The sequence below is a fragment of the Oreochromis aureus genome, linkage group 10 (genome assembly GCF_013358895.1).
Source record: "Oreochromis aureus strain Israel breed Guangdong linkage group 10, ZZ_aureus, whole genome shotgun sequence".
Taxonomy (NCBI): Eukaryota; Metazoa; Chordata; class Actinopteri; order Cichliformes; family Cichlidae; genus Oreochromis; species Oreochromis aureus.
In genome coordinates this window covers 2,844,887-2,868,234 of record NC_052951.1, presented here as the reverse complement: position 1 = coordinate 2,868,234, position 23,348 = coordinate 2,844,887, and the positions used below count along the sequence as shown (strand labels likewise).

The 23,348-nt window shown below is 42.5% G+C and overlaps 1 protein-coding gene across 1 annotated transcript; it reads left to right on the top strand.

Annotated features, from left to right (window-relative positions):
- Positions 1-657: 657 nt before the first annotated feature.
- map6a (microtubule-associated protein 6a) lies at positions 658-17,394 on the top strand. The gene is made up of 3 exons (XM_031740220.2): positions 658-2,244; positions 14,408-14,621; positions 14,777-17,394. The coding sequence occupies exons 1-3, from the start codon at positions 1,529-1,531 to the stop codon at positions 14,993-14,995; spliced, it is 1,149 nt and encodes a 382-aa protein (XP_031596080.1). The 5' UTR covers positions 658-1,528; the 3' UTR covers positions 14,996-17,394.
- Positions 17,395-23,348: the final 5,954 nt, after the last annotated feature.

Here is a 23,348-nt window from a genome sequence, read left to right as displayed (position 1 = left end):
AGTAGCTAAACTAAGTGAGCTAAACACACACTGAAATTAACAAAGGAATCATCAAAGGTGTGGATGGAGCAAGAAAAATAGGTTAGAGCATATAGATGATTCAGATTATGCACTGTGTCACAAAGCAACGCACTGATAGGGCTGTAATCTATGCACATTATCTTTTTTCTAATGAGTTAGGCTGACATTTGCTGGATCAGTGGGTTTTATTGGCTCTCTTTTTTCTTCTACCCTTTGATTACATCTTCATAAATTATTTATTATCTACCTTAATTACCTCATTAACACTTTGATCTCTCTTACTCAATCAGTTAAGTTTTCACTTGCACCCACTAACAAACAATAATAGCAAATACAATAGAAATTAAAAGCAATAGTCATGTCTGTAAAGCTTAACAGCTGAACTCTATAACGCCTCCATTCAAACAATGTGTGTGTTTTTCTGATGTCTTACAAACTAAAGTCCAGTTTGAGACAGGCCCTCGGGGCATGTACGGAGTCGGCATTATTCATGTATTCTGCTGTTGTTGGCAGAATCTGCAAATGACGGATATGCTCTGTCACAGAGGAGACTTTGCATGAATCACTGGCCTATTTAATGAGTGCTGTGATGGGCTTTATTTTAAAGAACATGAGAAAGTAACAATAAAAACCTTCCTTTGTTTAAAATTCCCTTTAATACCAAAACTGTAACATTGGTGTTCTGTTTTTTATACTTTTATAATCATGCATAGAACGGCAGTATTACCTGGCTTAATATTTACTCAGACATTCATGTAAATAATATTCAAAATATGCAATGTACCAAAGCATTTTTTTTTAAATGAAATGATAACTAAAATAATAAAAATAAAAAGATGGATGACCCTCCTGTAGGTCAGGTGAGTAAAAACAAACCGTTTGTCAAGCTCAGCATGTTTATCAGCCCAGCACTAACAGGAAACTCACAATATTCTCAATGGGAGCCGGTGTTTCAGTGTTTGTGGCTCCCGTCAGATATTCTGTTTATTAATAGGAGCCTGTCGACACACAAGGTAAATCCCTTTAAATATGTTTATTTTTCTTTGAGGTGTATTTCAATTTGCGCTGCTTCGGAACAGTGGAAGAGCTTTTACAATGCAGGTTACTCCGGAAGTCCCCTTTAGATTGTCTCTAACGTGACGTCTAAGTGCATCCTCGGCTCAGTTTAGTGTCTCTGGGATGCTGAGCGGGCAGGCGGGGCCGTGTTTGCTTGCAGAGCCCTGCCGTGGAGTGATGTAGCAGGACGCACGGACACAGAGGACACAGAGACGCAGAGAGGACGTCTGTTAGAAAAAGAAAAAAACCCAAAACAAAGTCGTTCAGTTTTGCGGCTGTGTTCCCTGAAAGCGCGATGGGTTTCCACACGAAGCAAATTTGAGCCACGAAGCCTCCGTGAAGCTCGGACATCTTGGTTCACTGACAGCACAGAGTGGACTAACGTCTCCCCTCCGTCCGAGCCACCGTCCGAGGACACCGTGCTGTAGCGGAGCTGTGAGCTCGGCTCACCATGGCGTGGCCCTGCATCAGCAGGGCGTGCTGCATGGCCCGCTTCTGGAACCAGCTGGACAAGGCTGACATTGCGGTGCCTTTGGTCTTCGCCAAGTACACGGACGTCTCCGAGATGCAGCACATCCAGCTGCAGCCGCAGCTACACCCTCCCCAGGCCCGAGTTGCTATAGAAACGCAGCCGTCTCGCGCAGAAAGCCGCGCCGTTCCGACTGCACGCGCGCCGCGAAGGTGCGTCTCCGAGGAGCGCGTGTGCAGCTCTGTGATGCGCGAGGACTTTAAGCACTGGAAAGTGCGTCCCGAACCGAGCTGTAAGCCCAAGAACGAGTACCACGAACCGGAAACACCGTTCAACAGCGAGACCCAGTACCAGAAGGACTTCAAGCCCTGGCCCATCCCGAAGAGGTACGATCACCCCTGGATACCCAAACCGCCTCCGAGTGCCTCCGCGGGAGAAGATCGCACACCGGCCAGGTCCAAGTACCCGAAAAAGCACGTGGTGCTGGCGGAGGCGGACAGCGGCGTTGAAAAAAGCGCTATAGCCGACAAGGTCCAGGAGAAGGACCTGCTCCAGGGCCAGGAGAGGAAAAAGCGTGCCAGCAAGAAGGAGGGGGAGAAGAAAGTGGTCCTGAAGGGGGATGGAGAGGGCAGAGGGAGGGCGGCGGACGCCGTGAACAGACAGATCAAAGAGGAGATTTCAGGCGGCAGCTCCTACAAGTACGTTTTTACAGTGCCTGTCACTGTGTGTGTGTGTGTGTGTGTGTGTGTGTGTGTGTGTGCGCGCGCCTCAGACCCTGTGAAGGGTCAAAGGGGTCAAAGCTGACATTGAAGAAATATCATGTTCATAAAGTCAATTCAGAAAGACAGTTGTGATCACACATATACACTGCTAACTGCGAGTATATCTGTTAAGGAAGGGGTTCAGATGTTGTTATCAGTATAATAATGTTAACACAGTCACTAAATTACACTTTAAAAGCTGACCTAATTGTACATCACTATTTTTTTAGCCAAGAGTTGTCCCATTTTCTTCATGCATTCATATTTTTGTCTTTTAAAATCCAGACTTGAAAAACAAAATTTTAACTGAGCCTCAATATTTACCCAATTCTGGGTCAAGGGTGAGGGAGCCTTTCCATCCTTTACACCACTACAAACAAAACAAAGAAAGAGAATAAAGAATCTAATGTATCATTTTTATGTAGTCCATTATTAGCTGCACAGCTGGATACAAACCTGAAATCAAAGGGAAATGAACGGGAGGCCTTTCCAAAGAGGAAACCCTCCTGAATGGGTCTCTATGAGAAGCTTTGTTAGTGGTTGCATTGCAGGTGTGATAATCATCACAACACAGAGCTTAATTGGGGGTGACTAACAGAGCAATTGTTTCACAGTGTAACTCAGTCAAAGCATGCAAATGCATTACACGGCAGTCAACTTGTATTTTCTCCACTGAAGGTAATTAAGCTGAGTGGAAAGGTCAAGGTGGAATTGTTGTCGAGTGCTGTTGTGTTTAGGTCTATGAGTCTAATCTCTGTACTGTTATGCAATGTTGCTGAGGGATGGTGATGATGGCGACTGGTGGATGGATGAACATCAAGTCATGCACGTCTCAGCCACTGTACACATGCCTCAGCTGACACTCTATATATGTTATACTCATGTCCTGTGGAGGATACTGGTGTGCTGTACACTGATTTTGTAGAATATTGAACATCCTGTTCTTCGTGTTATCTTGCACACCTCTCACAGTATACTCCTAAATCGGGAGTCTTATGTCTTGGCCCAGAGCTGTCACGGGATGCAGGTTTGGGCTTTTAGAGGGAGCCTGGCTGAAGTGTGACTCTGCTGGCAGAGGTGAGTGGTGCTGTGTGTGATCACTGAGGGAGCCTTACAGCTGTTTGGTGCCTTGCAGGCGTGCCTGTGTTGTTGAACAGTCAGCAGGGTACAGACCAGGGCTTTTCCCCCCGCACGGCATGAAATGGCTGCACTGTGACAAGCAGAAGCTCAGTCGGCTCTCTGTCTCTGCCAGCAGAGACGCAAAGCAGGTCAGCTGTGGGTTAATGCCACAGATTGTATGCACACACACACACACACACATAGTGTATGCACAAAAAGACTGAAAGAAATTTGCTTTAAATGATGTTTTCAAGTTCTTGATATGTTTTTAAGCAGGCCTTTAACACATGGCAATGTGGCCGAACTCAGTAAAAGTAGCTAACAATTGCAAGCTTACGCTTAAATAAAATCTAATGAATGTTTTTTGTTTTATAACACAGACAGTTTTCATGAATGTAAAACTTAATTTTAACTTTCAAAATTCACTATGGACAGCTCTGTTCTTATATGATGTCAGACAGATATGTAGCTACACTTGGAATTGTCCTTTGCATTTACTTGACAGAGTAACAGACTGTTTAACCTTCAAAATTTGATTACATGGTGGATATCCAGTTCATAAAAACTCTTAAAATGCATAGTAAAGAGCTCCATCTTCTTTTCTGTTATTTAAAAAAAATTTGCTGGGCTGAATACATCACAAAGCTGTTTGCTGTCTCTTGCGAAAATACTTCCTCCAGAGTTAAATATATGACTTTAAACCAAGAACAGAATTACTAAGTTGTGCTCGTATTACTTGTGTGAGAACAACATGATATCCATTACATTTCCCAGATGATTTTGTTAACTCGCTGATATCCCAGAGGATGAATCCTCAGGCTTCTTCCTCCTGTCACCCCTGACCAGTTAAGCCTGGTTCTTCTGTTAAGTCTTCCTGTCATTATTATGGAAATTTATTTATTTTTTTACAGGGGGTCCAAACAAAAGGACGTTTTCTGTGAATTAGCAAAAACTTCCTGTTTTATAATGACTTGCCAGAACTTTTCCTGTAATTTTACATATTTATTAATTTTTAGTTTAAGCCCAGAGAGTCGTGGCAACAGATTTCTTTCATTTACTAGAAAAGCATTTCTCTGTTGTGCAGAAAAACTGAGACATACTGTTGGAATTGTACTTCTTTTTCTAATGCTAAGATATCTCAGGGGAAACGTGTACTGTATTTTTCGGACCATAAGGCGCACCAGATTATAAGGCGTATTAAGCAAAACAAGCATTAGTGTTCATCCTCCAGCTTCACTGTGTTTATGCTATGCTAACATAGCTGTGTCGCTAGCGATCACGTAGCACATCATTATATACCAGCTAGCCCAACTTCAGTAACCCTACAAACGTCACTGCTGTTTAGTTTCCTGTCTTCATTTATGTTGGAAGTGATAGCAGAGCTGTACGTTTGAATGTTTCAGAAATCTCTCAGTCAGAACATGCTATATCATGTTTAGGTGTTAAATTTAATCCCTCTGTTAAATTTAATAAATCCTGTTTTCATGGATGCCTGGATGTTAAACTTAATTGTTACACCTGGTAAAGCAGCAATGCTGATCATTTTATTAAAGATGAAAGAATTTAGACAGTTTTTAACTCTCAGTGATGCCACAGTGTTCATTTGACTTTGGGACCTAAAGGTGACGGAGTTTAGGACCCAGATTAATCCGCGAGGCTCCTGACTACGGTAGTCGTAATGCTCCGGCAATCAATCAAGCGGGTGCGGCTTCGTAGCTTACCAAAGTTGTACTAAAACATTTTTGAGCACCGTGTACGACATAAAATCGGTTCAAGGTCAGTAAGAACAACCAGAATTCATACATAAGACACACCGGATTATAAGGTGCACTGTCGATTTTTGAGAAAATCGAAGGATTTTAAGTGCGCCTTATAGTGCGGAAAATACGGTAGTTAAACTTCTTTACACTAATAGAAAGGGAGTTTCACAAGCCAAAGCAGACTGTATGTGGCTCATAAGGTAACAAGAGTTTGACATCCCTCTAATAGTTGTCATGGTGATGTCGTACTCACCATCCCAATCAGACCCTGGTGGACAGATATGAAAGGTAAAATCAATTGCTAATACCTGAATTATGTTTCTGTGGTGACTCCATATGGAGTTTTCATTGTAGCCTACACAAGTGGCTGATGTCATTGCCAGCATGTATAACTGTGCTGGTTGTGTTGACGGCGACTTGTACACGTTACATTTATAGGGAGGTGCATGTCAGATTACAGCGTAGGGTTTCAGAAGGATTTGGAGTTACGCGTACCTACAGCATGGATTTAACACAGAAGTATAAATCCACTGTAATGCTGGATCTGCGTTAGTGTTTATTTCAATCAGCTGACTTCATGGCTAATGTCACCTTACACTCTTCATCTCAAAAGTAGAGATTCAGAGAAGTGAGCCTTAGCAAAAAAACAGCATCAGTAGGAAGAAATGTTTTAGCTGCTTTCCGTAACTGTTTGCTCTCAAATCTGACCAAACAGACAATTAAGCCATCAAAACATGCTGGTGTTGTTTTGTACTAAATCTCAATTGTACAAGTCAGTACAACAGAGTTAGAGAATATAAAGTCAGCACGAGCCTTAGATACAGGATAAGCAATACAAAGAATCATCTGTTACTCTTTTAATATTCTTGTTTTATTAGAAATATTGGCTTATTCATAATTAAAATCAGATACTAACATCAGTTAACATCTGCAATCATCACTTTGGATGTGTAAAGTCAGCCCTCCATATCACTGCACCGGCTTTCAGCGGGCCAGTGAAACACGAAGCCCTCAGCTCTTTTCTGATGAGGGCACTTGCCATTTCTTTGAACCTTTATTTATACCAGAGAGCGTGCCGAACACAAAGGCGCTCTTTCTGCAGTGCACCTGGGAAAACGCTCAAGGCTTCTGCAGTTCTTTTCATTGGAAACAGTTTTTCCTTTTCTTGCCCTGACTTGGTGCAGCATTTTCAACCAAGGCCCATCCCACCGTCATCTCAACGCCAACTCGCCGCATTATGTGTAAAATGCCATTTTATGCATGAGAATAAGTCTCGAGTCTCAAGCAGTGGCTGCTGTCAGACTCTTTGTTATTGTGTGGTTAGTGCTTGCAAAAACTGTAAAAGACAAAGCCCGCTCTTCATGTTGACAGCGTTGTTTGTTGCATTGTGCGACTGCGTTGACTAACAAAAGACATCCAAAGAGCAGATCAGGCAGAGCTGTCGAGAAGATGAACGCAGATGCGGTTTCATCGCTGAGAGTGAGGCAGGTAGAGCAGGTTCACCGAGTTCAGAAAAGATGAGAAAACGACTGAGGAAGTACATTTTTAATTTGAATTCATGCCATGTTACTGTAGTTTAACGCATTTCTTAGTGCAGTGCCCTACTTTTGCCTGTCCTCTCTCCTGTTTCTCACCTGGGCAAATAAAACCCTCGTTTTCTAAGACAGTAATGTTCACTCACACTTAAAGACAGTTTATCTTTCATCTACAGAACAGCTTTTTTTTTTTTAAAAAAGGTCCAAAATGCAGCTGATTTTCTTCTGAACTGCTTTTCTCCTTCCTGAAAGTACAACGGGTATTCTTTAGCTGTGACAGATTTCCAAGTATTGTTGCCCAAATGTAATCCTAAATTCTCAGTTCAGTGTGCTGCCCACTAAAGCTGGGTGTCTTATATAACCACTCTAATCTGATTTTTTCATATCTGATTACAGCAAATGTACAAGGAAATATCCTCAGATTTGATTCTGCGTATGAATGAATTATGTAAGTTAGCACTGAAGTTAAATGGTAAATGGCCTGTATTTGTATAGCACTTTTCTAGTCCCTAAGGACCCCAAAGCGCTTTACATATCCAGTCATTCACACACACATTCACACACTGGTGATGGCAAGCTACGTTGTAGCCACAGCCACCCTGGGGCACACTGACAGAGGCGAGGCTGCCGGACACTGGCGCCACCGGGCCCTCTGACCACCACCAGTAGGCAACGGGTGAAGTGTCTTGCCCAAGGACACAACGACCGAGACAGTCCAAGCCGGGGATCAAACCAGCAACCTTCCGATTACAAGGCGAACTCCCAACTCTTGAGCCACGATCGCCCTTAGTTAGCCTTAACCCTGAACCAGACACTGATTATGTTAAAAACTGAAACCAGCCTTTAGTCAAAAACTTGCAACGATAGTTTAGTGCATCACATTGTGAAGATTTAAAACTGTGCCTGTGTGATTGATGTACAGTTTCAACTGGACCCCTGAGAAGCTACGGCTGTAAGATTGAGAGGGAGCCAACTGGTCCCAGAGGACGTAGGATGTGTTAACTTACAGCCAGCCGTTGCACTCACTGACACGCCAAGAAACACGTTGAGGAAGTGGAGCGGTGGTGCGTGGGAAGGTCAATTTCCCTGGATTACTCTGGCAGAAAGCAGCCAGGTCTTTATGTATGGCCAGTGCTGCTGTAAAATCAGGAGTCAGGATGTCCATCAGTGACAACTGCACATAAATTAGGCTTAGCAGTCTCAGTGGGCAAATGTACTTACAGCTTACAGAACAAGGTGAAGCAAAGGTCCATGACATGCTGCATCAATACAGAGAAATTAGAGATTAATAGATCAAAATTGGGTTGCTGGAGATTTATTTTCTACTGATTTAGTAATTAATTACCCAACTGTAATAACTTCTGGGCATGTTAGGATTCATTGTGATTGTGATTTGAATGGACAGATGCATAGAGCAGTTCTGTCACACATATACTTTACTAAATAAAAACTGCAACCCATTTTCAGGGGAAGCAATGAAACGGCATCCTCAGGATTTCCGATTTCAATCGAAGATCCAAACCCTTATCTTCCCCTTGCTCGCCTCATTCTACTCCTCCATCCAAACTTTCAGTCTTTGTACATATAATCCATTATTCTTGGCCTTGGCCTGTGTCCTGTGCTCTCTGGCCTGCCAGTAACACCTCATCATGCTTTTGTAATATAGCTGAGCACTGTTTGATTCCATGGTGCAGAAATTTGGAGCCGTTTGTTTGAAAGCATTTTTCTTATGATTCTCCCGCTGTGAGAGGTCGGGATTGTGCTCTCTACGTACGGGCAGATTTGCATGAAGCTCAGCAGTACTGTACCCTGGCGCGGTTCCACCACGGTCGGTGCCAGCGTTTGGCCGTTGTGACGAGGGCTTTCTCCGCACATCCTCTCAGTCACGGCGGGTCAGCAGAGTGAGCCCTCCAGAGCAGCTTTACTTCAGTTGTGTCTGTATGCTTGGATATTTGTCTACAGAGAGGCAACCTGTGCATGCATGCTTCCGTGCATTCCTCCAAAACCCTCACAGCATGTAGCTTGGCTGTGTGCACTTGAAAAGCTGTTTGCTTAACAAGTTGGCCATAACAAGTAAGGGAGGGACACCCTTCTTCCGTTCTGGAGTTCACCGGGAACAGAAAAACCATAAAGAAACACCATGAATCAGAAATACAGCGTGAAAAGCACAGACAGTGGCTGCGGTGGACACTTCTCATTGTTTTTAAACTCTCGGTTTTACTTCAGCTCTTCTCCAGGGCTGCTGACGCACCAACAACAGCACAAGCAGGAGTAACCACAGACGTACCACAAACTTGCCTCCATCAGGATACAGGAACTCTCTGTAGGTGCATGGGCCGTCCATAGTTCCCTACGGTGTGGCAATGAACTACCAACCAAGTGCTGTGTTCACCCACGAAGAACCACAAAAAGCCCTTTAATAAATTATAACTGTATTTATTATTTAAGCCACTTTCCGAGCAGAAACTGCCAGTTCTTCTGTGGTTGCAGCTGACGTTTTTTGATTTTGAAAGTGTTGTTTGGATATCAAAAACCACTTGAAGACATCATCTAGCCTTGCAGGACTTTCCTCACCACGTTTCCCCATCTTCTCACAGGAGTCTCGCCGTGAACATCACAAAATAAATGCACAGCTCTTCTTTTCTTCGTTTACTTGTGATTCTAGGCAGTCCAGCCCACGTACAGCAGTACACAACCTTTAGTCACCAATAACTGAATTCACTTTCGTCAGGTGCAGACTGGCTTTGACGTTAGTTAACAAAATAACAATTTCTATGAGATAAGATTTGACTTTTTAACCCACTGATGTCTGAAGATGTGAATCCAGTGGCTAAAAAATGTTTTTCTTCACTATTTCACCTGTAAATATAAGATATCTGTTGGACTAAGTGGTTAATGCTAAAAACTATTTTGCAAAGATTACTTCATTAGAGTATAAAGTCACATGAATGCCCTAATGGCTTTTTTTTAAATAGGAAAAACAGAAAAAAGCTAAAACATGAAAGTTGTGCACTATGTTGTGTTGTAATACCGAGAGATGCAACTTTTCTGACAACATTTTGATATTGTTATAGAACAAAAAGGCATCTGCTATCTCTATCTCTACTTTCAAGATTAGGCTTCAAACATTCCTCTGTGCTAAAGCATATAGTTAGGGCTGGATCAGGTGACCCTGAATCCTCCCTTAGTTATGCTGCAATAGACGTAGGCTGCTGAGGATTCCCATGATGCATTGAGTTTTTCCTTTTCAGTCACCTTTCTCACTCACTATGTGTTAATAGACCTCTCTGCACTGAATCACACTTGTTATTAACCTCTGTCTCTCTTCCACAGCATGTCTTTATCCTGTCTTCCTTCTCTCAACCTACCCAGTCGCAGCAGATGGCCCCGCCCCTCCCTGAGCCTGGTTCTGCCGGAGGTTTCTTCCTGTTAAAAGGGAGTTTTTCCTTCTCACGGTCGCCAAAGTGCTTGCTCATAGGGGGTGTTGCAGCCCATTCTCACTCCCGAGGCATAACATCCTGACGATTTGTCACCAAGCGTAAAATATTACGCCTCGGGAGTGTTGGTGTTATTGTAGGGTCTACTTTACAATATAAAGCGCTTTGAGGTGACTGTTGTTGTGATTTGGCGCTATATAAATAAAATTGAATAAATTGAATTGAATCTGCTGAGTCGCCCTCGATTAGATCCACTTAGTAAAGCTCATACAGAGCCTGGTATTTAAGCTGCTTTAGCTTCGCCACAAGTGCTGCACAAATGCTTCACCTCAACTTCCCCCTGACTTAAGCAGTCATATTTATTGTCATTAACACCCGCTCTGTATATAGATATGCTCTCCACTAATTTAAGGTATATATGAGGGGGTTATAAAACAGAGCCATTCTGCCATATGTCAGGTATTGCAGATGGACCGAACAGTCAAATGGAGTCAAACTGAAACGTTTGCCTGCTCGTTTCTTTGTTACTCAGTAAAATGTAGACCAATAACTATGTCCAGAGGCACTGAATGGAACAGCCTCATATGAGCATCACATTGCTATGTTTTCATGTTTTTGTAAAAATATTTCTGTTTTCTTTTGTTTATAAATACAGAGTTTAGTATAGCTCCTTAATATGACAGGAAAGTGTTTTTTTTTTGTCTGTTTTTTTGAACAAGTACCAAGTACACATCGACCTTGGAGACACAGGCTTTATTGTTACCCAGTCAAATGTTACAGCAGCGATGTTACAGTGCAGGCCGGTGTTTCACACTGTGAACCCTGTCTGCACTCACAATCTGTCTCTTTCTCCATCTTTCTCTCACATACGAGCACGCCCTGTGAGGTCATGTGGGTGCTTTATATCCTTGGCCTTGGACATTGTTGTGTAACCTGTCTTTGCATTGTGGCTCCTTGGGCCCCGTCGAGCACTGAGTGGACTTTGGTGGTTATGTAATGGCTCTGTGTGTGGTTTCCACCTCCTCTCTGCACCATGTGAGAAGGGATATTTGTATTCAGCAGCCATGTCACTGTCACCAGCCTTTGTACAGTATAGCTTGCTTTTCACATTTCACAGTGTGACATTTCACTTTGGTTTTGCTTAATACACGAATAGACTAAATGTTAGTGTCTGACAGCTAGTTTAAGCTTAGATTAACAAGAGATTATGATATACTCATGATGAGAAGTTGAAAATTTGTTTTAATTAAAAATATGTTAAATAATTTGTAGAATGTCACTTGTCTTTAATGATATTCTGCTAAGTGTCACAGCATAACGGGACAGTTTTACAATGTTTAACAGAAACATTGTTTCTGTCTGAAGTATAATTCATTTATCTGTAAAGCTAATTTGCAGGTGATGTTTCTTATTTGTGCTTTAAGGACGTGTCGGGGGCTCGGTCTGTCACCCAGCACTTTCATTTGGTTTTTGATCTCTTTTGTTGTGTTTTGAAGATGGTGTTAAGTTCTCGGTTCATTATTTAGTTGCCTCAAGTTTAATCTAGTTATGTTTCACTTACGTCTTCTGGTTAGTCTCATGTATTTCTTGTCTGTGATTTCAGGTTGTCAAGTTCATGTTGTCATGTCTGCGTCTCTTTATGTTTCCTGTTTTACTTTGAAGGTCCGTGTCTCATGTCAGTGTTTCTAGTTTTGCTTCCCTTGTCTCGTCCTGCCTAATTACTCCCAGCTGTGCTCTCCTTCTGTGTCTCATTCCCCTCGTTATCCCTCAGTGTATTTAAGCCCCGTGTTTCTCTTTGTCAGTGTTGTGATCTCCCTCATATCTGTCTGTGTGTTCTGCCTGCATAGTTTATATTTGTAGCCTCAAGTTTAGTTAAGTTCTCCTAGTGTCCAGCAATAAAGCTGCCGTTTTGAGTTTAAGCTTTGCCTCTGCGTTTGGGTCCTTTCCTGCCTGCCTGCCTGCACAGAGACCATGACAGGACGACTGATGATGGTTTCATTTTGCTGCTCTAAAAACAAGAGCTTTTGTTGCAAAACACCACGTGAAGAGCTTGAATCTTAAAGACATAAACCAAAAAATAGTAAAATCCAAGTTTCATATGTTTTGGTACAGATTACCAAAACTTGCAGAACGAAATCATATTTGTTGAGAAATCTTTTGCAAAATGCTTTTAAAAAATGTTTAAGTAGCTGAAGAACAAAGCTGTGTTCAAACAATAGACACTATGTGGGCAGAAATACTGGGCTGCCTACACATTACACCTACAGGAGCTGCTCAGCCATGGAGACCAAATGGCACGAAGCTCCTGGTGCACAGTTTTTATGCTGATGTTAATGCCAGAGCAGGTTTGGCACTGTCTGTGTTGGTGACGTTTATGCATTATGTACCTCAGCACTCTGTGACCTCACGCTGTAACCTCACATGGTCTGAGCTGCTGTGGTTCCTAAACACTTCACTTTGCAGTAAAGTTGAGTATACAGCTGATGGTGGACTATGGACCCTAAATCCAACGAGCTCTTTAGAATGACTCGGTCTTTCACAAATGTTTGTAAAAGCAAACTGCACGGCTAGGTGCCTGGTGCATGCATGGATGGACTACTAATGTTAAAAGAAAAGCACGCTGCAGAGAAAAATACAGTGTGATTAAAACAGGAAAGATGGAGCTGTGCAAGGTGATGTAAAATAAATGCCTTTAATACACAGCTCATATCCAGACACTGTGTGGATCATGCTGGCCATACATTTTTAAATGTCAGTGATACAGAGCACATGCTGCAGGCCAGCCTGCACTGAAGGAATGCCATACTGCTGACCTTCTTCAGAAATGCTGTGTGAGGAGGACTACAGAATATCACACCATCAAATTGTGGTGCAGACCTCCTCCCACCTACACTACCTCTGACATTCTCTGCTCTTCAGTAGTAATGCACCACTCTTTACAGTTTTTCTCTACACAAGCATTGCTAAAGTTAGTAACAGCAAAACTATACTATAACGATTCTAAAAGTGATGATCATTAAACAGAAACAAGAAAGGGGAGCAAAGGTCCACACAAATGGGATTTTTCTTTCAGCTTTAGTTAAACACAGCTGCTGGGACTCATCATGAAATGATTTTGGTGAGATCATGTGTAAGGTCAAGATTACTCTGATCTCACACATGGACATAAGCCATCCTGTGACAAGATATCTCAGGACCTTCAGTTCATTTCTTTAAATTTGGCATAAATGCTCACTTTGACTCAAGGCTGAACCTTTCGATGGCCATTGCATTATAAAGATGCACAATGAGCACATAGAATAGAATAGAATAGAATTGCCCTTTATTGTCATTGTACATGTACAAGAATAAAATATAAATACTAAGCCAGCAGGAATACATAACAAACAGGAGAATATATACAAAACAAAAGAAAGGCACACATTGGAGAACAAAGTGCTCAGAAGTAGTGCAAAGGACTTGTTCTGAGTGGACAGTCCGTATGTGAGTGACCTGAGTGGGGTGTAAAAGGTCACCTGTGATGGTTTTTCTGAGACTGGAGGATCTGGCGAGTGTTATTTTCTGAGCGTTCTCGCCCTCCACCCTGTACGGTGTAACATCTCCATGAGAGATGACCCCAACCATGATGGTGTCAACGGCATACTTGACGATGACGTTGGCTGGGTGTGTTGGTGTGCAGTCATATGTGTACAGGGCATACAGTAGGGGGAGGGGTCGGACGGATTGAGGCCAGTTGGTTAGGAAGTCTGTGATCCTGGAGCAGGTGGCAGGGGGGTGTGAGCTATAGTCCACCGAGAACATCATCACTCAGCTCTTCCTGTTCTCCAGATGGCTCATTTATAGGCCATATTTAAGGCGTATTTAAAGGCATGCTTGATGTTACTGTACACATGGTCCAGTGTCCTGTCCTCCCTGGTTGGACACTTAGCATGTCGGTGGAATTTGGGGAGTAGAGATCTCAAACATGCCTTATTAATGCCCCCAACAACAGTTTGGACGTCCAACAGGTGCTCTCTCTGCTGTTTACTGATAATGTTTGGAGGTGGTCGAGTGCTTTGATTCATTTGGTTAACAGTGTGCTCATACTCTGCATGTTCTTTGACCTCGTCATCTAAAAGCACATTTGAACTCCACAGCTTAGATGCACAGGTCAATATTTATCATCCAAGTTCCAATACTGAACAGTGCCATCTTACACTGTAGATTTTGTGAAAATGAGCACCAGCTTATCTCCTGTTTTTCGCCACAGAACTGAATTCAAAGCGTACAGAGACGTGAAGCCAGTAAAGATGATACGGGCCAAGTCCCAGTACCTGCCACCGGATGAAAAGACGAACTTGGAAACCAGCTACAGTGCGACCTTCAAGGCCCAGTTCCCGCTGCAGCCTGCTGACAACAAGGCCGTGGAGAGGAGGAGGATACGCAGTTTGTACAGTGAGCCTTACATAGACCCCGGCAAACAGGTGAGGGCACACCTGCCAAACTTTGGTTCAAATAAATCTAGTGATAGAAATGAGACCTGTGATGTTGATGTGCAATCCTTACCATGATCATCTCATTGCACACCACTGAGGCATGTCAGCTCAGGATTCTCTTTTCCACTATCCACCATCCTTAGGTTGACAGGTATAGTCTCCCTCGCTCTAAATCCAAAAAGTCTGGAGCCACAGCAGCAGGCCAGAGCAAGCCAGCGAAGAAACCCAAAGATAAGCAGAGCACTGTGCTGAGGGGCTCCAAGAAGGCGACCTCAGAGAACCAGCCCGAGAACCGGCCTTCGGTGGGGGACAAGGAGAAAAGTAAAGAGATGAACAACAAACTGGCTGAGGCAAAAGAGTAAAAATCATTTAGCACTACTTCTCCTTTTCTTTCTTATTTTCGGGGTGAAATGAACACAGAGGCTGCAAAATTGATTCAGAGTTCTCACATCGGTTCTCATCTGTCTCTCCTTCCTCCCCAAGCATCTTTCCCCCTCTTTCTCATCCTCTTCCTCAGTGCTCTGTCACTACCTCCTGGCCACACTGTTACAGTAATATTAGAATAAGATGTTGCGCTGTGATCATGCCACGCCATTGCTCCTCCTGTATCACGCTATGCCACATTGCTTCAGAGTGGGCGGGAGCATCCTCTCCCCTCTCTCAGCCTATTCGATGCCACCCACCACCCCCACTCTGCTTGCTTCCATCTCCAGGTTGCCATGGCTACTGGCTGCCTGGCTAGCCAATCGCTGAATGCACAGGCCCAGCGACAAGCAATTCTGGCGGCTGGCTTTGATCAGCCGAGCAGATTGCATTGTTGAATTTATCAAGGATTTGTTTCTTTCCTCCTTTGTGGGTTTTTTTTTTTTGAGAAAAAAATGAATCAGATTGGCACTTTGGACATGCACAAAAATGAGCAGCAAGACTGAAATCTTTGATAAATGTCCCGCTTGGTTTATCATGATGAGTGTCTGATACCTGCTCTGTTATCTTTGCTGCTGTTCTCTGTTCACGTGCTCAGAGTCTGTGTTGAGCAATATCAGCTTTGTCAGATGTGATTTGTAATCAGTGTCTCTTTCTGAGCTAAATTCTGTTGTACGCCTGTTTATAATTCACCTAAAGAAAAACACCTCAGCATTTTTCTCCCCTCGCGTGAAGCTCTTTCACACGGTTTGATTTTGTAACGCACCGTTTGGGTCACACTAAACTGATCGTGCATTAAACACCAGTCAGTCTGCAGAGCATCTGAGTATCCCCCCTGAACTAGATAACATTGTCATGCAGGTATAAAGACATAAAGACGTGGAGTAGTAACGTCGGTTCTCAGAATCAGAGAGAGATGAGTTCAATGAAACTGTGAGATGTTGCGCTTCGTATTGTTCTCTCCAAGCGGCGAGAGCTGTCAGTCTCACTGACCATAGTTCAGTGTAATCACCCCCAACACTGTCTTTACTAACAGGTCTGATCCCTGTGCAGCCTGATTTAGACTTCTGCAGGGAATCTTTGTAGAGCCTCTGATGTAACCTACATAAGTGGCCGACTTCATTTATGCTTGTGCCGCTGCGTTGTGTGTTAACCACGTGGTCGTGTCCTGGTGTTTTACATGCGGTGGCAGAAAGCAGAAGCAAAATAAAAGGCTGCTCTTTTTTCTGATATGTTATTTTTGGGGCCAAACATATTTGTCCCCTGAGTTTTTCCACTTCTTTTCACATTACCTCACGCCAGTAGGTAGCCTGTACTTTCTGTAATCTCCCTCCAGGGGTTTGCTGACATTTGTCAGTCCTTATACTGATGCTATATGAGACTGTGATTCTTTATCTCTCACTAATAAATGTTAAAAATTGCAGCGAAAAACATGTAGTTCCATTACTATGGAGGTCCACGTCAGTTACGCCGTAGGTTATGGTGTAGATTTCCTGCTGGAGCATAAATCCCCAGTGTGAAGGTGCATGTTGTGCATCCGCTTTTGGATGTTTTTATGCACTCTGCAGACTGTAAACTGCCGCTGGCTGATAACAGACATCTCATGCTGCACCTTAAAGGAGCACTCTGTATGGCTGAGGCACAGACCTGAATGAAAAAACAACCGTCTCACTTCAATTTTTTAAAGTTCCTTAAACTGACTTTGCATCTGATTTTCTTCGTGCTTATAAATACTTTTTTCCTGATATTAGAGGTACAGCGATGTGTCTGCTGGATCCCATCGTTCATCACTCTCTGTTTCTGAATCCACGCTTTACTTCAATCACTGAGTTTATTTATTAAAATGTTGATTCTCTTTGTCTTCAAATTGAACATGGTAGTGCAGAGAAAATTGGATACCTTCAGTGAGATGCTGAACAAAAGAGAACATGAGGAAAGTTTCACAATGTTTATCTGTGAAAAGTTGTGTGTATATAACTTATATTTACTACTAGTTTATAGCAGGGATACATGCTGGCTGAGTCCAATTCTGCACTTACTGTAAAGCATCAGCTGCTTTATCCTAGTGTACATAGAGACACATTGTTTTGCATTAGAAGACAGTCTTGTTATCTGTGTGCTCCACCCTACACACACCTCTGTTTTCATGCATCTTTCTCTCCATTCTGAATGAAGGACAGTACCTTCTCTGTTTCCTGTGGTGTCTGAGACAGCAGCAACTCTTACCACCACCGCTGCATCACATCTACCCAAGCTGAGCACTCGCTCCATCAGGGATAAAGGCCTGACTCATTTAGCATTTTGCAGCCTTTGGTTGGGGTTGGTTTGTCATGTAACACTGGGGGGGGAGGGGGGGGGGGGGGCTTGTAGGGGCAGTAAAATGTAAACAGTGCTTAGCACACCACACACCCGGTGCTATCTTTATGATTTTTAGGCAAATAAGGATAGAAAGTATGGTAAAGAAAGTGATGTCTTGGACAAAAAAAAGAAAAAAAAGTTGTGATGTGCTTGTGTTTCTATCTGCTTGCTCATATTTAATGAAACATTACAAATAAATGCAAACAAAAACCAAAAAAGCCGAAAAAGCAGTGTCTTCTTTGCTTCTTGAATAATTAGCGGTTGCAGGTATCTGTCAGTGTTTCTTCCTGTCCAAGTCTTTGTCTTTGTGACAAACAACATTTCTGAAAAAATATATTGAGATTTTCTTTTAATCCACATGGAAGAGAATTTTCTCTCACAACTTTCTTTCTATGCTTATCAAAGATTGCGCCGTGTTCTGGCATGAGCTCTGACATCGTTCCCCGCTCCTGCATGTTGCCGTCACGTGAGAACCGAAGAATATATTATTTTTGCATCGTGTCTCAATATATTCTTAGAACTCGTGCGATTTATGGAGCAACGAGCATGAGGGAGGATGTCCAGACACTTATTCCAGAACAAGATGTCATGTGCTTCGTAGCTTTTAGTGAATTTGCCAAAAATAAATAAATAAAATTCCACACACGTGTGCGTGATGTTGCATTTCACATTGTTCTCTCTCATACTTTAGCCCGGTGGCACAGGTATGCTATTTGAGGATGTCACATTTTGGATGATGCTGTGTCCAATCTGTCCTGTGCTAACCAGTGACATTCTGGTTCATTTGAAGGGTTGTGCTAAAACAGTACCACTACATACAACTCTGCCAGCCAATCCGAGATATTGGCTGGGTGCAGACTCTAAAGCAACACCTGTGGGGCTGTGCACTTCCCAATCCCAGGTAATCAATCACAAGAGCAACAAGAAGACATAGAGGCAGAATTGCCACTCATTCTCATTCATACATGCTCATGGAGTTGTCATTTACTTTTGTTTTCTATTACAGTGGCACACTTTTGTGTTTTTTTCTGGTGAACCACCACATTATCTCTGGTCTACTCCCCTCTGTATTTCTCTTCCATATGGACACTAGAGTGTGTGTGTGTGTGTGTGTGTGGGGGGGGGTTAGAGGAGGACGTTTGCCTGCCTGCTGTCACATCCTACATTTAAGGTTCCTTAAGGTGGCTTTTCTTAAGGAGGCCTTGGGTTTTAGTCCAGTCATGAGCTGCCGGAATGCACCCACCCCCCCACGGTTAAATTGCATGACTGACTTGTTGAATTAGCGGCTCAGGTATGACCCCAGTCATGTGCAAGGCAGGTCACTCATGCACTGTAGTCACATGTAAAACTGTAACAATTCCATCTCATGTGGACTTTTCTTTCTTTAGAGCATGCTGCCACTGTTTTCTGTTGGACCTGCAATCTGAGTTTGTGTTCAGTAATTTGGCCTAGGCTTTGCACTAGACTGTGACGAGCGTTAGCATGGGTGTGAGATGAGCGGTAAGTATGGATGGAATGAGGGAAGCGACACTGCTTTGATCAGTTATGACAGGAGCTCTAGCTGCATGCTTATGATCTAATTTGTGATTTGGATTTTTTCCATTGTCTACTGCATTTTGTAGCCTTTCTTTCAAAGAACACCCCGAGACCCTCATTGTACTCTTGGCATCCTGGAAATCGTGATAGCGCTGCGACTAAGCGAATGGGTCAAAGTACTGATTTTAAAAAGTGACTTGTATTGACTGAGATGCAAAGCGGCTTGCCCAACTTTATTTTTCCTTTGATTTTTGATGTAATAAATTGTGGGAAGCAAAGAAAGAAGAAAGGAAGCCTGCGGTGTTGCTAAATCTTTCCCAGATATTCTCTGAAATGAGCGGTCACAGGGTGCTCAGCTCAGCCCATTACCTTCTTGTGCTTGGCCCTAGAGAAATGCTTCATCATGTGTCTCTTTCTGTCTCCTTCTCTGCCATCTTAACCATGTACTGCCTCCTAGAGATGCTAAAGACGAGGTTCTCCGACCCAGTAATCATCATTCCCAGGATGCTGCTGGAGGAGAACCACAACCACCGCTGGATAGACCCGGACCTCGGAGAAGTGGCGTCGTACGCTTTGCCGTAGATATGAACCAGACTGAGTAATTCTGCCAGGACTGAGGCAGATGCATCTTTATGCAGAGACTGCTGCTCTGTACTGTAAATATCTAGTATTTAAGTTGGACTAGAAAGAAAGAGGTGAATCTCACCAAACAACAAAAAAATTAATACAAATAAAAATACATTGCTATCCGGGAGGATTTCCACGTAATTGAGACACGCATGTTTTAAACAGCTTCAGAGGTTCCAGCTGTTTGACCCACGGCATTATTGCAAAGGTGCTACATTATTATTAGTATTATTATTATTATTATTATTATTATTATTATTATTATTATTATTAATATTAATATTTTGGTTTCATGCATTTTATTTTATGTAAGTCTATTAGTATCAATACCACACCATAAAGTGCTCAACAGCTACAAAATACTGTACTGTATATTGATGGGTTTTAGTGTAAATAAATCAGCAGAACTTGCAGATGGGCATGCTTTATTGCATTTGAAGAAGGTCTGAAATAAAGAAGTGTGCAGCATGTTAGCAAGGACACTTGAATCTGAAATGAGGCCTTGAGGTTGCAGGAGATAATAAAGGCACAAAGTTGAATTAAATGAATTTCAAAGTGAAAAAACAAACATATTTGTGCAGATTTGAAAATCATCGTTTTAAAAAAAATTAACCTTTTTTTCTAAACGGCTACATTTTATTATATAACGCACACTTTACATTTTAATCTATACGTCAGTTAATAATAAACTCAGTTTTCTACTGATACTGGACTTGAGTGCAATGTGCAAGAAGCACAGTATAGACCCACTTCTGCTGTTGTCTTTCCTAATTACACATCTATGTTTATAAAGACGCAGATTCATAAATCAGGATGGAGGTGCAGGTAGTCTGCTGATGGCACACCTGTAAAGGCTGCTTCCTCTTTTTTTATCTGAAGTACGATATGAGACACACCTTTTCTCCTAAAACAGCCAGCTGCTACCCATTTGTTCCTCTTAGCTTGATTTTGTTCACAGTTTGAGTCTTCCAACTGTTTTCTTAAGTTGATGGATTTCTGTTGTCTTAAAGAAGAATATGATCATCAGGGTGTGACGATTAGAGTCTCTTAGGTTTGGTTACCAGACTTCTGTTGAGGTTAGAAGATCAAGAAGACAACTGGCAGAACACACCTGAAAATCCCATGTGAGTGCTTGATGGATCACTCTTTCAAGAACTCAAAGATGTCTAAAACAGTCTCTTTTGTAAAGCGCCTCGAAGGTATATGCTGTGTGTGGAAATCAAAAAGTTTGCTATGTTACCTCCATGGATTTTTCTTTCTTTTTACATGCTTTGAACGATCTATTGTGCCTAAGTGCTGTACAAAGATACCTACATTGATGGTGTGCATAAGAAGATGTGCAAGTGGACAAAGTGGTCTAAAATTCCAATTACATTCAATTAAACCAAGAACTACCTGATCAAAGAATTAGATTAGACTGAACTAGATCTGACCGGGCATTAAATGCCAGCTTTCAGAACCTGTTTCAGTTTTTGTTTCTGTGCCACAGACATATTTTGATACTCAGCGATCCAGCGAACAACAGTTAAACAAACCTGGACAAGTTGTTCTCAGACAGGTTGGTGTGTATCATTACTGGATGAAAATTTACACTCTCTCTAGACTTGACGCTTTTGACTACGCTGGTAAGTCTACAAACACTAGATATCAACACATCAACAAAGTGACACGTTCTGCACAAAAAAGCAGAACATGTCACTAATATTTCATATGTGGTTTGTCTGTTACATAAGCAAGAGAGAGATAAGAAACAGATCAGGGAGGGAGGAGGACATTAAGCAGCTGGGTTGAGTTTTGGTAAACAGAAGCTGCTTCCTTGTTACAATTTGTGTAGCTCCTCATTAGATTACCCTTCCCTCATTACCGCTCTTTGCTTTAAAGGAAATGACTGCACGTATGACTATGCCTCTCCTCACAGATAAAGACACAAAGTTGTCACACAGTAAAGCTGAGCTCCCCTTTCAGAGACTTGGTGCTGAGGTTCGCTGGGATTTGTGTAACGTGTGCATTGATAGGCTGTTGTCTTAAGCAACCCCCGGGGGAGGGGACGTAATGCTGTCAGTCTTAATCAGCAAGCCAGACATCTTGGTGACAGAAAGTGTGCTAAGGCAGACAAACTGAACAGAGGCAATCTTTCAATTTGTTTTCCAACTCAGAAAGGGTCATGCAAACAGGAATCAAACGCTGAAGATGATGATTGAACAAAGGAGTTACAGGAAGTATTAACAAGACACCAAAGAAAGCAAAGTTTCAAAGTAAAACAGGAAACATCCCAAAAGATGTACTAAGCACAGAGGAGAAGATTCTCGCTAAACATGATAAAGAAGGAAAAACTAAAATATGAAATAGAATCAGAACAAAAAACATCAATTTTCTACCATTTATCAGGGTCCAGACTGCAGGGTCAGCTGTCTACGCAGAGATGCCAAGACCTCCCTCTCCCCTCCCGCATCCTCAAGCTCTTCTAGTGAGACACAATGTTTTCCCAGGCCAGTTGAGAGACGTAATCTCTCCAGTGTGTCCTGGGTCCAGCCCAGGTTCTCCTCCCAGCTGAAAATGCTTGGTGTAGCTCGGCTAGGAGACATTTACCTAGACTGGCTTTTTTGGATGTGGATGAGGAGCAGCTCTTCTTGAATTTTCAATAAAAGAAAACTCTGCTGAACTCATCTGCTCCCAATTAAAAGAAAAACACAATGTTCAACTGGTCATTGAAATTCCAGATTACTGGCTGCATCGTGCATGCATCGAGATTTGTAAGGAAGAAACCAGTTTTGGTAACTTTTCACTGTTGATTAACATAGTCTATAACTAGTTTCTAGTCAACTTCTTCGACTAGAAACTACAATTATGAAATACATGAAAAACATACTGGAGTAAATGTGAAACAAATTGATGGAACTGACTGAGAATTAGATGTTGTATATCAAGTGAGAGGTATTTTCTAATAGTTCACGGACAGCATAATTATATCTCTCACCTCTGAAGATTACAAAGCCATTACACTGGCCAGCAGGCTGAGGGACGGTGTTAATCTGCTCTATGAAAATACAATCGGGATCAGGATGTTTAATTAGTAATGACCCGTGTGAGAGAAAGCACATTTACACCCATAGATCACAAAGCAGGACCAATCACTGTTTCAGAGCCACTGTTACGGGATGAACAGAGAGGGAGAGAGACTGGTGTGGGATACAGGAGGAGGAAAGCAGGAAGGACTGTGGAGACATGGATCATGTTACAGCCATTACTGCCTCCCAGACTACAGATGCACAGAGTTGGAAAAGTAATTCACAGCACTGTCACACTCCTGACTCATAAATTTAGAAATCACTCAACAGACACAAGTTATTTGTGTTTAAAAACCGGGATAATTGACACTGTGTGTGTGTGTGTGTGTGTGTGTGTGTGTGTGTGTGTGTGTGTGTGCTTCTAAATTATTAAACACCTGCACATTTAAAATATAGTGCCGTCCAGAGCAGACTAACTGGAAACCATTACCAAAACACTCAGCAGAGAGAGAGGGGAAACGTGAAGTCGAAGCCAAGCAATGTGCTGTGTGTGATATAATGTGATATAATGTCATCACGTGGTTTGTTTGAAAGGAAGAAATAGAAGCTTCTGAGCTGCAGCCATTCCCCGCTCCTTCTCTGCTGTTCTCCTCCTTGCTGCATCCGTCATTCCCCTCCATCCCTGCACAGAGCTGTTGCCATAGCGATGGGTTGCCAGGTTTCAGACTGTGAGGCTGAATGGGTTAATTAGAAGGCGGAGCAT

Bases quoted from the DNA above. Each gene is read 5' to 3' on its own strand.
- map6a (XM_031740220.2), top strand. From the start codon at position 1,529: ATGGCGTGGCCCTGCATCAGCAGGGCGTGCTGCATGGCCCGCTTCTGG. The intron at 2,245-14,407 runs GTACGTTTTTAC...TTTTCGCCACAG, and splicing joins TCAGGCGGCAGCTCCTACAA to AACTGAATTCAAAGCGTACA. The intron at 14,622-14,776 runs GTGAGGGCACAC...CACCATCCTTAG, and splicing joins ACATAGACCCCGGCAAACAG to GTTGACAGGTATAGTCTCCC.